The sequence below is a fragment of the Polyodon spathula genome, chromosome 17 (assembly GCF_017654505.1).
Source record: "Polyodon spathula isolate WHYD16114869_AA chromosome 17, ASM1765450v1, whole genome shotgun sequence".
Taxonomy (NCBI): Eukaryota; Metazoa; Chordata; class Actinopteri; order Acipenseriformes; family Polyodontidae; genus Polyodon; species Polyodon spathula.
Window position 1 is genome coordinate 35,172,881 of NC_054550.1, and position 16,356 is coordinate 35,189,236.

At 45.7% G+C, this 16,356-nt stretch overlaps 1 protein-coding gene across 4 annotated transcripts in view; it reads right to left on the minus strand.

The window, feature by feature from the left end:
• Nucleotides 1-396: 396 nt before the first annotated feature.
• Nucleotides 397-16,356, minus strand: part of LOC121329818 (ninein-like) — a 33,904-nt gene continuing 17,944 nt past the window's right edge. The window contains exons 16-30 of one of the 4 annotated variants that reach the window (XM_041275690.1): nt 15,307-15,884; nt 12,707-14,491; nt 11,933-12,058; nt 11,754-11,823; nt 11,064-11,285; nt 10,472-10,588; nt 10,113-10,226; nt 9,801-9,914; nt 9,547-9,693; nt 9,129-9,308; nt 8,370-8,519; nt 8,074-8,166; nt 7,513-7,653; nt 1,783-1,890; nt 397-1,575 (exon numbers count right to left, since the gene is read on the minus strand). In XM_041275690.1, the coding sequence (XP_041131624.1) occupies nt 1,360-1,575; nt 1,783-1,890; nt 7,513-7,653; nt 8,074-8,166; nt 8,370-8,519; nt 9,129-9,308; nt 9,547-9,693; nt 9,801-9,914; nt 10,113-10,226; nt 10,472-10,588; nt 11,064-11,285; nt 11,754-11,823; nt 11,933-12,058; nt 12,707-14,491; nt 15,307-15,884 (4,161 nt within the window). In that variant the 3' untranslated portion in view covers nt 397-1,359. Of the gene's footprint in view, nt 1,576-1,782; nt 1,891-4,607; nt 4,990-7,512; nt 7,654-8,064; nt 8,167-8,369; nt 8,520-9,128; nt 9,309-9,546; nt 9,694-9,800; nt 9,915-10,112; nt 10,227-10,471; nt 10,589-11,063; nt 11,286-11,753; nt 11,824-11,932; nt 12,059-12,706; nt 14,492-15,306; nt 15,885-16,356 lie in introns of those variants that run through there. The other 3 variants (XM_041275689.1, XM_041275692.1, XM_041275691.1) reach the window with 3 other exon arrangements.

The following is a 16,356-nucleotide window of genomic DNA, read 5'->3' on the forward strand; positions in this document are numbered from 1 at the left end:
ATTATTATTATTATTATTATTATTATTATTATTATTATTATTATTAGTAGTAGTAGTAGTAGTAGTAGTAGTAGTATTTGTGTTGTTGCTGTTGTCATTGTGTCTTTCTTTTCTTTCTTTTTTTTTTACACTGAAAAAATCCTGCAGGAACCAAAACTAAAGCAGGTACTGATAGCAATGGGAACAGACACCACACTGCCATACACGGCCCAAAGGAGTTAAAGCAATGGTTTGATCAAAATCCAGGAATGTTATGGTACTCGAGCAGAGCTGAGCACAGCTTGTCGGTGGCAGTATCTAATGGGACAGCCCTTTCCAGGACCGGCAGCTGAGGCACTTGGCAGAGAGGGGACTGGGAATACAAGCACGTGTAACATTGCTTAAGTTCACCACACATCTTTTCTTAAATTTCAGCCATTCATCATGTAGTCAGTCATTCAGGTCAGAACCATCTGTTGCAGCGAGAAAAAAAAAGAAAAAAACACAACCATTTTGTTTTTGTGTTTTACATAGAGTATGTCCAGATGTATTGTTTACTTCATTATTCACTGGAGCGTATGCTATTGTAGACAGTAGGTAATATACAAGCGTTTGCTAATTCCTTTTCTATTTGAGTAGAACCCTTGAATGTAATGCAGTGATGTATTTCCTTTGGATACAAAATCCACGCTGATGCACCATCTCTTATGCTATAAAGACATGTATATACTACAGTGGATATCAAAGCAGATACACCATGGATTGTATATACTGTACACCGGTAGGAGGAGGAACAAAAGAATTACCAATAAAGGCAGTTCAGTCTTTGTTCTTTTTAAATACTTTAAATTCAGGTCTCCCACAAAAAGAGGCAGCCTCACGTCTCTGGCAGCTTCAGGCAAGGTTATAAACACTGATTTCTTCAAACAGCATAAAGTGCATCTTCAGATCTGAAAATCTATTCTTATACCAGTCTAACAAGCCACATGTAAAAGTGTTTGCTGTGGACCACTCTAGAAAGCTCCACCCAATGACAAAAATGATCAGCATCACAGTCAGATATTCTACAATAAAAGTGTAAGATCATTTTGGTCCTTGCAAGCCATTACAGACATCGGGACAAAAACTAAAGTATTTCATTTTTTTTTGTCTACTGGGCCAGATCCACTAAGAGTTTAGCCGAGAGTTTGAATCAGTTTTTTTTTTTTTGTAAAAGGAACAACTATTACATAACAAAACAACCATTAAGGTGTGTAGGAACTCCAAGGTAGGGGTGTGCTGAGGTTGGGGGGTAGTTATTAATTTGGTATAGGAGGGATGTAGGTTCAGGGTTGTGGTATAGATGCAGGTTTTGGGTAGAACTTTGGTGGTAGGGTCGTGCTAGGACCGAGTGAAGTGGTAGGGTACGGCAGTGAGGGGCGAGGGACTCAGGTCCCTCACAATCTTGTTCAGGCTGGAAATCTTCTCCTCCAGCAGGTAGTTCTTCTTCTCTGTGACTTTCTGCCGATTCTCCGTCATCTCCAGAGCCTTGAGGAGCTGAGCGTTCTCAACGTACAGGTCCTTGATCATCTCGTCAGCCTTGGTGTTCCTGTGGAGCTGAGAGAGAGTGAGAGAGACTAGATAACTATATCATACAAGTGTACATGGGAGATCACAATCTCGCTTGCTAGTACAAAAGCCTTCACTCAGTCTGGGATTATATCCTCCTCATACACACATAGTACCCTGCAGATGAGAGGTAGTGGGTATTGGGGTGCAGGTTTGGGATAACAAAATAGGAGGAAGGTTTTCAATGTAGTTTACCTGATCCTTAAGCTGAGAGACTTTCTCCTGAAGCAGCAGCTTGACGTTACGGAGATTCTGCTCGACATTCCTCATCCGCTCCTCCATCCTGAGCAGCACATCCCCCTCCTGCAACGCACAGAGAGAACGAACACACAAACACACTGGTCAGCACAGAGGGAATGACATGCCATGCATATACACTCACTGCACAACATTTAAAAAAGGTTAGACATTAACTAGGTTTGTATTGCAGTGAAACCTGGTGAGAAGTAATAACACAGATTGGGAGGAAAAAAAAAGTTTGCGCCCTATTCGACTGCCAGAAAGCAGCATTCATTAAAGATATTTATTACAGATATACCCCCCCCCGCCTCCTCCTCCAATGTGCTACCCTCACATTCCACCATGACTCCTCCAGAACCTGCGTGCACCAACAGAAACTAATGAACTGCACTCTTTATGCTGCAGCCCTGCAGTCCGCCAGCTGACAGGAGCATCAAGCCAAGCAAGCATACACAAAAGAATCACAGTTTAATCACCGGCAAGAAACGAGCCGTTATTATGTAGAAATGAACTGCTTGACATGTTGGGCTCATTACTGTTTCTGTGCAGAACTTGCACTAATCTCGCAGCGTCCTGAAAAATAAAACGTTTTGATTGCTAACACGTACAGTTTTTGTATTTTATGGGATTTGTTTTAATGACCCTCATTATATTGCCACCCCTCGCTACATCAGCCGTTTGGTCCCGGTCCTTTGCTGGCAGTATGTAACGGAGGATATCTCTCTGTACATTTTAACGTGGGGTCTTTTGACACTGCAACTAGCCCTCTGTACAAGACACGCCCCCTCAGATCCGATCAGAGCTGGTCTTCAGCTCATTTCAATTGACAACCAACAAATAACAAGAGACAGGTGTAAAGCTCCATTTGTTTAAAATCGACTGTTTATTGCTTATTTCTTACAATAAAAAGTCCTTTTCCATAAAATATCACATTTTCTGATGGTAAATAAAAAATAAAATAAATCAATAAATAATACATCCATGTTATTAAAATAAAAATAAAACAACAATATATAATAAATTACAAAAAAAAAATCAATAACCATTTAAAAATTGATTTTACAAATCTACAAAAAAATACATCATAATACACAATAAATAACATCAAACAAAAAAGCTACAAAAATAGTGATCATTATCAAAACAACATAAAACACACAAACACAAATACACACAATACTGCTGGTAGGAAAGACTAGTCAGGATCTGCCCACTCTCTCACTCCACTCCTCAGGATCTCTAAAATACCAGGTTTTCATTTTAACCAGATCCAAAGGTAGATCCAGCCTTACTGTGGAAACTGACATTGTGCTGTATTGCTTTACAGTTTACACTGTATTCAGGAAATGGCTGAAACAAAAACCCGAACTGTCAAACTGGTTCCAGAGAGGAGCACATTGGTGGGCCTTTCAAACAAGGGTCCTTTACACTCCCATGAAGGGACACTGTTTTTGCGTCTTGGTGAATCCTCTAAATAGTGCAAAATGAATCAATGAGCTATCCACCTGAGCACACGCGTGACTGGCTAAGACAGAAAAAAACACTGCATTAATCTACACCCAGTATATTAATAACCAAGCATCTTTGGTCTTTAACGGGTGTATTTTATTATATATTTTTTTTTTTTTACGAAAAAATAATCATACAAAATCCCATTACATTGTTTTTTTTTTTTTTTTTTTTTAATTTGACTAGATCAATTACATACATTTATTTTTTAAATATAAAAAGTGCTTGTTTTTTCACCCATGTGCTTCCAGATCTGACCCTAGTTATCAGTCTCATTACTGCCAAGATCAACAAGCCCTCCCCTCTGATCATCAGCAAACTGTTCTTGCTGTGAGCACTCCACATGCTGTCATCACTTTCTACGCTATATCAGATTACCCTGCTTTAGTGCCACAGACGAGCACCTCGGTTTTGTAACAAGCATTGTGGTTTCAGTGTAAATGTGCGAAGAGCAAAACAAAAAAGATATACAATTAAATAAAATCTGAAAGCCAAACAAAATCAGACTTCAGTGCTCATTTCACTGCCTGATTTACATGTATTATTATTATTAAACAGTGAATCAGTAAAGACCCTTTATAAAGGAAAATGCAGGACTCCACTGTCGTCAAGGCTCAAGAGTGAAATAATCAAATGAGTGAACAATGGAATATCGAGGGAGCACTGCAGATGCAAAACTGCAAGAGGAGCTTCTTCACAAGCAAGCTTAAAAAAAGGTGGTTGTACTGAATTACCCGTGATAATACTGTCAATAAACTTTACAGTGCGAGGTGAGCAGATCTTTGGACAAGCCTCTACCAATATACACAGTGCTGCTGATGGACGACAACAATTAAAAAAAAAAAAAAAAAAAAAAAAAAAAAAAAAACTTACATTTCGAAAAGGGTGCATTTCCACCCTGACATTAATAACATTGTATAAAAACAAAAACAGGAGTGCACTGAAGAGTACTGCTTCCATTTCCATTCAAGGATACCTTGTTGTCACCAATTATTATTACAGTGGGCAATGCAGCAGTTTCCATCGCAAAGCCCCAGCGACTGCAGAGGCTTGCAGTAAACACTGCCATCTGCTGACCTTTCTGTTACAGTACAGGGGTCAAGAAAACTGAATGTATTCCCTTTAAAATCACTGAAAATGACAGTATCCAGGTCAGTAACAATTTTATCAAAGACAGCAATGGGATGCAAATTGCTAGGAAACAACAATATATATATATATATATATATATATATATATATATATATATATATATATATATATATATATATATATATATCATTATTTGTTAACTGGCAAGTGTAAGCATTCATAATTAGTTTAACAGCAGTTACTGAGGTAGTACTGCTGTGGTGGTCAAACTTTTCTTTTTGTATCCCTACATTTGTAACTAACCAACTAACTGCTAAGCCTCACTGGTTAGAGACTGGGAGTTCCCTACTGCATTGCACACTGTGATGGTTTTGGTTTTTGGTTCCTGAAGTGCAGCCTGGGAAGAATGTCTTGAGTATTGTTAGCTTATTCCAGTTTGAACAGTTCATAAAAAAAGAAGAGGGTGGGAGGGGAGAGGGGGCTGGCGTTTAACTGCCTTCACAAGCCGCCGATCCTCCTGTAGGTGTCTGTATGCACGGTACGCTGCTCCGGTAATGCGCCCTGGAGAGAGAAGGTAGGTACACTTGACCCTGAAGCAATCCGCTAGCAGCCACACAACACAGCACAGCACAACACAGCATAACATAACATAGCACAACACAACACACAGAGCATAACATAACATAGCACAACACAACACAAGACAGCAGGAATATGCTTAGCAGTATGAGCCACCCCTGGCTTTACTAGGAGAATAAAGAAAAAAAAGAAAATCACCTTAACTCTCATTAGCACAACAACTTTTCCTTCTAATCTTTTCACTTTTTCGGGCGGAATCCTAATAAATCGGCTTTGTGGGGGCGGGCGTTCTTGCCATGACGGCAGGACTGCATTCTTGGGATACTTCAAGTGCTCTTACTGATAAGCTGTAAGGAGTGACCTACTCAAAGTTCTCTGAACAATCCCAGGCAGCATTAATTAGCTTGCAGTAAAGCCTGGAATGGTACGTGCTGCCCTACAGTGGGGAGTCTTATTTTCATCCCTGAACACCCTCGTCCACAGCACACAGCACACAGCAACTGCACATAGAAACACAGCACACAGCACACAGAAACACAACACACCAGACTGGGGAACTTGGATCAAACAGAACCCACTCTCAGCTGAAGAACTTAAAATCACAGACAGCTCAATATTTAAACAACGAGACACACAGACACCCAGGATAATTCCAACTAACACAAAAACGTCAGGAGACATACTGTATGCTAATAAAAATACATAAATAAAATAAAAAAATAAAAAACATATTACTGTACAGATGGCACCCCATGAAACACAACAATACAAAACTGACACAATTATCGCATTGTGATGTTTGTCGGTCTGTTGTTTTAATCTGTTGGACCAGGTGAAAAGGGCGGTCTGGCAGCAGTGGAGAGTGAACTGAAAGATGCAGTGACACAAATTCTCCAACAGGTGTCAGCAACACGACAGAGGTGGGCAAGGAGAATGAAAAGGTAATGAGCGTGGAGCCAGTGCAGTGTCAGCAGGTAGGGGCACACACTGATGAAGAGGGACTGGCAGGAAACAGAGGCATTTCTAGTGAAGACTGAGGCACCGGCAGCCCCTTTCTTTAATTAGGAATTTTGAAGAATCTCCAAGGTAGTTGCTAGAACTTGTAACGATACAGGATTATGTGTTGCTGCATACAGTTAGGGTCCTCTGTTTGCTGGGTTTATTTTTGGAGGAACCCGCAGAATACCTCATTACAGTAGGTGCGTCAAAACTATTGCAGAACCTTTCAGGACAATGCGTTTGTTTTGAGCAAACTGGAGTTGTTCCTTGAAACATAGTGGAACTTGTTAACTGTGCGATTCGCCACTTAATGCAATAACAGGTGGAGAAATCAGACTAAACAACAGCACAGCTTAATGAGCTGCATGGGCTGAGATAACCACCCACAGACGAGCTCAATCAAATCTCCTGCACAAATACTGATTCAGAGCTCAATGGCTCTTAAGCGATACGTGGCTCATTTAACTCCACAATGCAGCTCTTTTGAAGTGTCCCATTTAAGAATAACAAAGCAGCATCCTTAAGGAATCACAGAATAAAACAGCACCAGATCTGAAGACTATCTCCAAACATGCAGTTTCCATCTTCTGAAAACCAAACAGCCACACAAAACAGCAAATTGCACGCAAGTACGCTTTTAGCACGAAGCCCGGGCTACCTCAGTTATTAGATCCATATATTAGTTCAAAAAAAGAAAGAAAAGGTTGAGGACAAAGTCCTGACTCTGCTTGCTCAATGCCAGCAATGTTTGCTCAGTCCCTTTGAAAGGATACTAAAAAGGGTTTGACTGTATTTTCTAGAAGGCATGGCGATGTATTTACCAGTGTGCTTATATAGTACTTACCAGAGCAGATGACTAACATAACAGTGTGCATGCATGACTCTGCGTGCAAAGGACAGACAGTCTTGCTTAGGGGTTGCAATATACAGAGTGATTTCTGACTAGGAAGACACAACGACGATCTGTACTATGAGTGTGAAAACAGGCACTGTAAACCCCCTGTATTGTGAGTGACATTTGTTTGAAGAAATTGCTGACTTCAAAAGGCTGCCAACTGCAATGTACAGTATACTGCCCAATAGAATTGCAATGTACAGTATACTGCTCTATAGAATTCTTCACAGACAGATGTCTAATTGAGATTCTTGAAAAATGGCTTCGGACCACACTCCGATATAAAGGGGTTCACAGTAATTAGGTGGAGAGGGTGCCAGATGGAGAAGACAGGATCTCTGGTCGTACCACCACTGCTTTACTGTGAACTCCACACAGTGCGACAATGTAAAGAAGAATAGAGACATTCCTCCTCCTACAATGGCAAGCAAAGACTACTGATCCCGCACACAGTCTCCTGAAGAACGTCACTGGTGATGAATGAATCGTGTGTGTTAGATATCATTCTTCTGGGTGAATGTCTATCAATATCTCAGTGGTGCTCTGCTGCACACAGTGGTGGTGTGAGCCCCTGGTGGTCGGGGGTGGTATTGCTTCGTCAGCACTCGTACCTGCTGCGCATTGATGTCTGGTGCCCGGCCCCCCAGGTCCTCGGGCCGGTGCTGCCCGCGACGCTCCCCGTGCAGCAGTCTGTGTTGGGCCTGGACCAGCTGCTCCCTCGGAACCAGCCCTCCGAGCTGCTCACACAGAGTCTGAGAGAGAGAGGGAGAAGCACGCAGAGGGGTGTAATGAGGGAGTAGACTGGTAGACCTGCACTGCACTCAGATATCATGCTGCTGGTTTAGCAGACCCCCATCAGCACAGACCCTGACTGGCACACAGTATTAGAGCAATCTTAATCATTTTGTGCATCAATAACGTATACGTATTTAACGGTAGATGGGAATGAGATGAAATGAGCCCATCCAATCACTTCATTCATAAAGGAAATAATGCACTAAAACACTGAGAAGGTGGGCAGGGAAGACGTACTGGAACTGATAATGCCAAATTCCTCAACTTCTGGCCATAATACAGACTGCCCTTGTTGTTTGGGCAGCAGTGAGTTCATGTAAGACTCTCTAGTGTGTGTGTGTGTGCGCGCATGTGCATGCGTGCCTCACCTCCAGTACCTGGCTCTCCAGTCTGGCCTGCCGGCTCCGCAGTGTCTCGTTCTCCACCTTCAGGCTCTCCAACTCTCGCTCGCAGTCGCTCAGCTCGCTCACCTGAGGGGAGAGACAGACAGTCAGGGCACAGGCCTGCTTCAGACCCCTCCAAACCAACAACCACCACCTTCTAGAAACTTTTACAAGGGTTAACATGCCACCAAAGACCAGCTTGCAAAACCTTAGAAGAGTTTACCACAGTAATTCTGCATGCTTGTCCCACTAGAGGGTTGCTGGTGTGAAGGCAGTGCCTGTGCTCTCACCCTGCGGTTGGCTGCCAGGAGCTCCCTGTGCAGCTGCTCCAGCTCCCTCTTGAGGCTGCTCTTCTCCTGCTCCACTGCCTTCACCAGGCTGGACTGGCCCTGCTGCTTCTGCTGCTTCAGAGTCAGGATCATCGCCTCCAGCTGCCTGATCTGAGGAGAGCGGAGCAGACACGGCGCTCAGGCTTCGGCATGGTGCACACCCCCGACTGGGGCTAGCCTTCCCCACAGACAAACTGTTTTATATTTTTCCCTATGGGCAAACCCCAGGTAAATTCGCACCTCTATTATAATTGTGTTACATGGGCAATTGCCCACCAGTGTAAGATCCTTTGTCTCTTTAGACTGGCCTATCACAGGGGACCATTCTAGCACAAATATGTGTTACAGTCATGGTCTAGCCTCTCATATCCCTCATTTTCTGTAAAAGCACACACTTTCTACTAATTATCTTGCTTACCCTATCCTATCCCATCCTGAACAGGAAGGGCCACAGTGGCCCAGCTCTGCTCAGGTTTCTGTAGACGCTATCCTGACCTAGCCCCCTCTCAGATGTTTTCAGCCCCATTCTCCTTCCACCAATCCCCAATTCCTGGAGCAGTCTTCATCCCCCTTCTCCTGCAGTGATCAAGCCCCCTCTTTACTGTCTCTCTGTCGAATGGATCAGGTATCTGGTATTGGTCCCCCTCCTGCCTCCACTCCCTTACTCCTGGAGCAGTCTATCCCCTCTCCCCTTCCCCTCCACTCCCCAGCCCTCTTTACCTTCTCTCTCGAGTGGTTCAGGTCCCCCTTGGTGTTCTGCACCTCTTTCTGCAGCCGTTCGTTCTCCTGCCTCAGCAGCTGCTGCTCCTGCTCCACCAGTCTGGCCAGTTCGTCCCAGTAAAGCTTCTTTTGCTGGTTCTGGTAGCCGGTCGAGTGCACTGCCAGGTCCAGAACCTGGTTCTGATCCGACAGAGAGACAGACAGTCAGGGTCTGGGACTCACACGAATCATCTTCGTATTCATTTACACAACACTGGGACAGATGATTCTCTAAAGCATTCAGTGCTGAGTTTAATGAAAAAACAAACAGGTGATCGGCAGTGTGGCCCACTGTGCACTCATGTTTCTAAGGCGATATCTGATATTGAAATGGGAAGTTTGAAAACAAAGCATGAAGGAATGATTCACTGAGCTATACCTTGTCGTTGGCGTTCTGCAGCTGCTTGTGCAGCGACATCACTTCCTGCTTGAGGGCCTCCTTTTCCTGCTGGGTGACCCGCAGGTCTGATTTTAGTCTAGCCATCTGGAGGTTGACACTCTGTACTGCTTCTTCCAGACTGTGGACCTGGGGGCAAGGGATTGCAGAAAACACACATTATTTTATACATATAAGAATGTAAATCAGAAAAGGTTGCTCCTGTAACTTAACCCCCCCATTCTCCCGGTCTCTACCTTGTCCAGGGAAGCGCTGAGCTGGCTCCTCAGTGTCTGTGCGTGCTGCTCCACTGCCTGCCGGTCCTGTCTGAGTTGAGCAAGCTGGTTCTCAAGCACTCCGATCTTCGCAACCTGGGAGGACAGCAGAGGAGAGGCAGAGAGAACGTTTTCAGTGCCAGTTCACAGACCCTGATTAGCAATTACTGTGAATCACTTGCCTAAGGTTGCACAGGTAATCGAGAATCACTGCTATTGGGGGTCAGTCACAGTGTACAATATGTTTTACTGTAACACAAAGAACAGTGTTTTGTGTTGGAAGCGAGCTGGTACCTTGTCCACACAGCGGTTCAGCTCTTCACTCAGCGCCTCCTTCTCTTTCTGGAGCTTCTCGTTCTTGCAAACCACGCTGAGCAGTTCCTTCTTCAGGTCACTGGAGCCCGACAGCTACACCAACACACAGACAAACCAGGTCAGGAACGAGCCATACAGGACAGACACAAACTTCCTTACAAAGACACCCATTCCTCTTAACACAACAGACAACACACAGCCCTGGGATTGTAGCCAGTCCCTTACTTTGGATTGGGACTAATCTGGGCACAGTGCACAACGGCCGCTATCCTGCATCTAAACTGCTCAGATGAGACAGCCAGACACCATCGCCCCCAGTACCAGCCCTCTAAACTCACCTTCTCTTTCACAGCAGACAGCTCCTGGCTCAGCACTGCCTTCTCCTGCTCAAGCACTCTGCTCCTCTCCTCAACCCTACAGAGCTCAGACTCCAGAGTGGACATGCACGCCGCCATCTGACCGGAGAATACAGCGATGAATACAATCATCGTCATTATTGTAAAGCAGTGTATAAAACACATCACCATCATCTTTGTGTTGGAGGAGAGTGTGTACGAGTTCCCCGATAGCTTACCCAGTAGGAGAGTGCTGACACTCACTCATAATTGCCTTTAAGAAGTACAAATCAGCAGGTATTAAATAAATCCATTCATTAATGTGTTGCTGTGGCCTCGGTATGGCAGTAAAACTCACCTGGATGAAAAGGCAAATTCACTACCAATCAGCTTTTAAAACACTCAATGCAGAAGAGGTACGCAATAGTAAAGGTGAGCGTAGGAGAGCTTTTCTTGTTTTGAAATGTATGCATTAAATCCACACAACCATCCACATAGCCATCAATACAACCATCAGCCATCTACAAAGTCATCAACACAGCAATCTACAAAGCCATCAACCTCGTGCCCCATACCCTGTGTCAGTCCTGCTCACCTTGCTCCTCTCCTGGCTGAGCTCGGCGCTCAATGCAGCTCTTTCCCTCTCTAGCTCCCCCCGCTGGTGACGGCGGCCATTCTCACGGTTCTCGTGACGCCGCAGCACCTCACACATTCTCCGGTTCAGCTCCACGAGGTCCTTGGCGTTCTGACCGCTCTTCTGAGCCAGCTCAGCGTTCTCGCTCTCCAGCTGCTGAGCACGGGACCGCAGCTCCAGCACCTGGGCAACACACAGGCATCCAGCTTCATTGAAAAGCCTTCCCCTTTCCTTTCATTTTGTGTTTAAATTATTCATTTCAACTCCAAACTCAGAAGCTAACAGTCTTTCCTTTTAATTACAGTAAGGCCGTTATTAAACCAGACATGCCTGGAGACAGACAGGTTGTCTGAAATAATGAGGTGTTCTGAACTCTAGTGATTTACTTGTATCTTGTCTTCTCCATGTGCCAGACTCTCTTTTTTTCAGCGTGTCTCTTTGGATCAAACAATTTACAATGACCCAGCATTATAGTTGGAGGGTATTTGTTGTGTTCGGCATGTCCGAATGTACAGCATAACAGGGTCTGTATCAGCGAGGGCTACTGTATTCACTTCAGCTCAAACTAAATGAAGGGATAACAATCTTAATCAGATGAGGGGGAAGGAAGCTTGCATCCTCTGCAGCTGTTTTTATACTCAGGAAACGTACCTGCTTCTTAAAATTCTCTGCAGCCTTCACCGCCGCCATCTTCTCCTTCTTAAACTGCTCCACCTTGCGCCTGGAAAGTGAACAAGAGAGAATTTATGAGTGAGTGTTTAGAGTTATGAATGGATACGCTGTCCGCTCCCTCCCAGTGCAACGGCGTTACTGTTTCAAAATCTCCTTACAGCACTTCCTCCTGAGTTTCACCGAGGTCCTTCAGTTTCAGCTGCGAAAAACCTCCGTCCTCCTTCAGTGTAGAGATCTCCCGTTTCAGAGAGAGATTCTCCTCAGCCAGCCTCCTAGCCTCGCTTCTACACAGCGAAACAGAGAGGAGAGAATGAAGTTACAGCACAGTGCACTTCGATGTGATCATATGAGTCAATCAAAACAGATAACTTTCCAGCCACTACTGACTAACAGCACAGGGATTGAAATAAGACTCCCACTGCATAGCGCTTTGATACAATCCACGAGTTAAGACGACACATCTGAGCTTCTTACCTTATAAACCGTGGCTAATGAGACTCATTTTTAAACCTGGAATGGGGGAAACTGCTGTGCAGTAGGAGTCTCAATTCCATCCCTGCAGCACGATGCAGCTTTGGGAGAAGTCTGAAACCAGCCAGTCCTTCGCTGTAGTAGTGCCAAATAGTTTGTGGAAAGTAACATTTCCAATGCATTGCAAACCATTTACCAGAAGTACATCCACCTTTAAAGATACATGCCGTTCTAACAGCATTACTACACCATGCACATGCAAGAGTTAATCAGCTTTGTCTAAACCACTACTAGAGAGGAAGAGTTAGGACAAAAGGAGCTTGACCATTAGCAGAAACACTACCCTACATGACAGGACCAGCTACACTAAACAGGCTACAGAAGCAACGTGTGGTTAGTTGAGCTGGGATGTGCACGAGGGACCAGGACTTCATGTTCCTCCAGATGAGAAGCTACGTTACCTGTGGGCTTGGCTCTTTTCCTGGAATTTGTGGCATTTCTCCTGCAAGTCTGAGACAGTGTTCTTCAGCTCCGCGTTGTCGCGCTCGAACTCCACGCAGCGGTCCTCCAGTTTGGACACGGCCTGGATCTTGGCCTCCAGCTGGATGTTGAGATCTTGCAGCATCTCCTCCTTCCTCGCCTTCACCTCAGCTGCCTCCTTCTTTCTGCTGCTTTCAGTCTCCTGGTGCTGGCTTCTGAGCATCTCCTCTTCCTTCTTTAGCTCTCTGATCTGAGTGTAGAGAAAAGAGTTCTCCTCCACTAGTCTGCTCATTTCTGTTTTAGACCTGGCGCACTCCTCTTCCAGGTCCCCTAACCTTTGCTCCCTCTCCTCCTCCAGACTTAGGACTCTCTCCTCCAGCTTCAGCTTTTCCTCCCTCAGCCTACTTTTATCAAGACAGCACTCCTCGTACATGCTCTGGAGCTCCATCACTTGCATGGTTTTGTCTTCCAGCTCTTTAGTGTGTTCGGTCATCCTGGAGATGTCCAAGTGGAGCTCCTCATTGTTCCTCTCAGCTTGCTCCCCAACAGATGTCTTTCTGGTATCTTCCCCTTCAACTGCTTCATCAAGTTCAGTAATTCTCTCCAGGAGCTTCAGATTCTCTGCTTCAGATGCCTCTAACCTTGTTTGCAACTCAACTCGGAGGTTGCCTTGATCCTGAAGTTTCTCACTCAGCTCCAGTACCTCAGTGCAGCAGTCATCACGCTCCTTCACGGCTTGATCGCGTTCTTCCTGCAGCTGAGGAATGACTTTAGTCTCCTTTTCCAAATCCCTGATCATCTTCTTAAGAGAAGCAACCTCCGGCATTTCACCATCTCCTTCGGTGACCTTGATTTCTCCGGGAACCTGTTCTTCCACTTGGACCACTGTCCCATCAGGAATCCTGAAGGTCGAGCTGATTTCCTCCCGTTCAATTTGCTCGGATTCCCTTTGCAGGCCAGCAAGCGCCTCTGCTTCACCTTCCAGCTCCTTTATCCTTTCAGTCAGGTATGAGACCTTGGCAAACACTTCCACATTTTGCTTCTTGGCCTCTTCGTAGCCCTCTGACAAGGTCAAGGCTTCCAGCTCTAGCTCCTGTATTCTGGTCTCCAGCTTGCGGATCTCTGTTGCCAGCTCCTGCTTCTCCTGCAATCCTTCCTCTACCAGGGCCCACGCCTCCATGGTCTTCTTCTCCAAGCTGCAGAGCTGAGACTGCAGCTCGGACCTTTCCTGCTCAAAGTCTCCCACTGCCTGCTGAAGCAGGCGGTCCAGCTTTTGGGCTTTATCCTCAGCTTGAGCCAGAAGCTCAGCCTTGGCCTCCAGCTGTTCCCGAAGCTCGTTCTGCAGCTCAGACACCTGCTCGCAGAGCTCTGTCTCTTTGCCCCGAGCCACAGCTCCGAGATCCTCCAGGTCCTTCTGCAGCTGGTGGTTTTTAGTGATTAAATTATTTAACTCTTCTTTGTGGCTCTTCTCCAGGAGGTCTCTTTCTAGGATGAGCTCCTGGGATGCCACTTCCTTCTCTCGCTCCAGGGCCTCCCACAGACGTTCCAGCTCTCCCTCGCCTTCATGGATGAGCTCCTCCTTCTCGAATTCCCACTGAGCCTTCTCCTCGGAATGTTGCTCCGAGAGATCCTTGAGCTCCCGCTGATATCGTTCTTCCAGCTGGGCTATGTCCTGCCGGAATCTCTCTGAAACCGCCTCCTGGTCTCCTGAGAACCTGGCCTCCACCTCTCTGATCTTCTGGTTGAAGTGGCCTTCCAGTTTCTTCCTACACATGGCAATCATTAATAAACAGTTAGCACTACGTGCCCTCATGGCGGATCATCTGTTTATATCCATTTGGTGCTGCAACATAACAGGTGTTTGTTTCTTGTTCTAAAAGACTCCCTTACTGTATCAAATCCTAATCCCATTTCTTTGTTCACACTTATGCAAGATAAAATTAATAACATGCAAGCTCACTTATAAATCCAATCATTAATCAGCATTGCCTTATCTATATTTTGAATATATAGTAATGCTAGATGTGCTATAAGAGCAGAATAAGAAGCCAAACTTACAGAGAGCAGCCATAGTGTCCTCTCTGACCCATGATAGCTCACCAATGCACACAGTGTAGAGTTAATGGAAATACTGAGAGATTCTCAGTGCAGCTATGCAAATTATGCTGTTATCTGGCTGTTTTACTGGCTGAGAAAATGTCAATAAAACTGACCTCACCTGGCCTGGTGCAAGCAGGCGTTGTCTGGTCAAAATGTTGCTGACACACAGAGATAAGCCAGCAACTAAGCATTGCAGGCAAAGGGGTGTAGAGATTGTATATACAGAACGGACACGGAGGTGCATTCGAAAAGCATCAAGATCCTCCATGAACACACACCAGCTAAAGTCCTTGTGTATGTGTTCCTTTACAGAGAAATACATAAATAAATAATAATGCAGTTTCCTCACAACAGCACAGCTCAGAGAGGATACTGATCTCTTGTCATCACCCATCTATACACCTTGTGTTACCTCATACTGAGCTACTGCAGACCAGGACTATACCACTGAAAGGGAGACCCGTTCTCAGGGTCCTCTCACCTCTCCTCCAGGATCTCCTGCTCAAGGCTCTGCAGCCGGCAGGTCAGCCTCTGTCTCTCCTCGCTGTGTTTCAGAGTCAGTTCCTCCAGGGTCTCCAGGTGCCTCTTCTCCAGCGAGCCTCGCTCCTGCTTGAACTCCTCCGCAAGCTCCTCCTCTCGTTCCTCCAGCTCCGCCCGCTTCCTCTTGCGCTCCTCCTGCACTCGTTCCTGCAGGGTCTTCTCACCGCGCTCCTCCAGCCAGACTCGCTCCTCCGCGTGCCGTCTCTCCAGCTGCCGTCTCTCCTCCTCTCCTCGCTCAAGCTCGCTCTCCAGAGCTTCCACTCTGACCTGCAGCTCGGAGGCCCTGGCCTGGGCCTGGCTCTTCTCCTCCCCTTGCCGCCGCTCCAGTTCCGTCCTCTCCTCGATGTGAAGCTGCTCCGCTCTCTCGCGCTCTTTCTCCAGGGTTTCCAGCTGGCTCTGCAGCTCGTGCATGTGGTTCTGGACCCGGTCCACCTCCTCCCGACACCGCTGCTCCAGCTCCCTCTGCTCCTGAGCATGGCCGGCTTTCAGCTCCTCCACCTGCTGCTCATACTCACTAACCTGCAACACAGCAAACCACACGAAACACTTTCACCATACTTTAATACTACAGCAGCTAGGCAACGGCGATCAAAAACAGCAAAGACTGCTAAATACATTTGTGCCTTTTAATTCTCCATTGCTATATCTTCTTTGATCGTTGTTTGACAGAGTTATTCACGGATATACAGGGTGGAAATAAGACTCCTACTGCATAGCAGCTTCAACCATTTCTGGGTTTTACTACCAGCTTGATTAGCCACTGTGTATATGTAATAAGCTCAGATACGGAGTCTCATTTCCATACATGATGTACATTTTCAACCGAGCTTGCTTCTGATAAGAGTTCTTAACAAGATGGTTTGAAAAGGTACCACTAAGGGTATATTTTTTTGCTTAATTTATTTGACCCCCATTTTTCACCCCGATTGACAATGTCCAATTATGCTCCAGCTGCCTCTGTACCCCCGGAGCTCGCTGCCACCCCTGATCG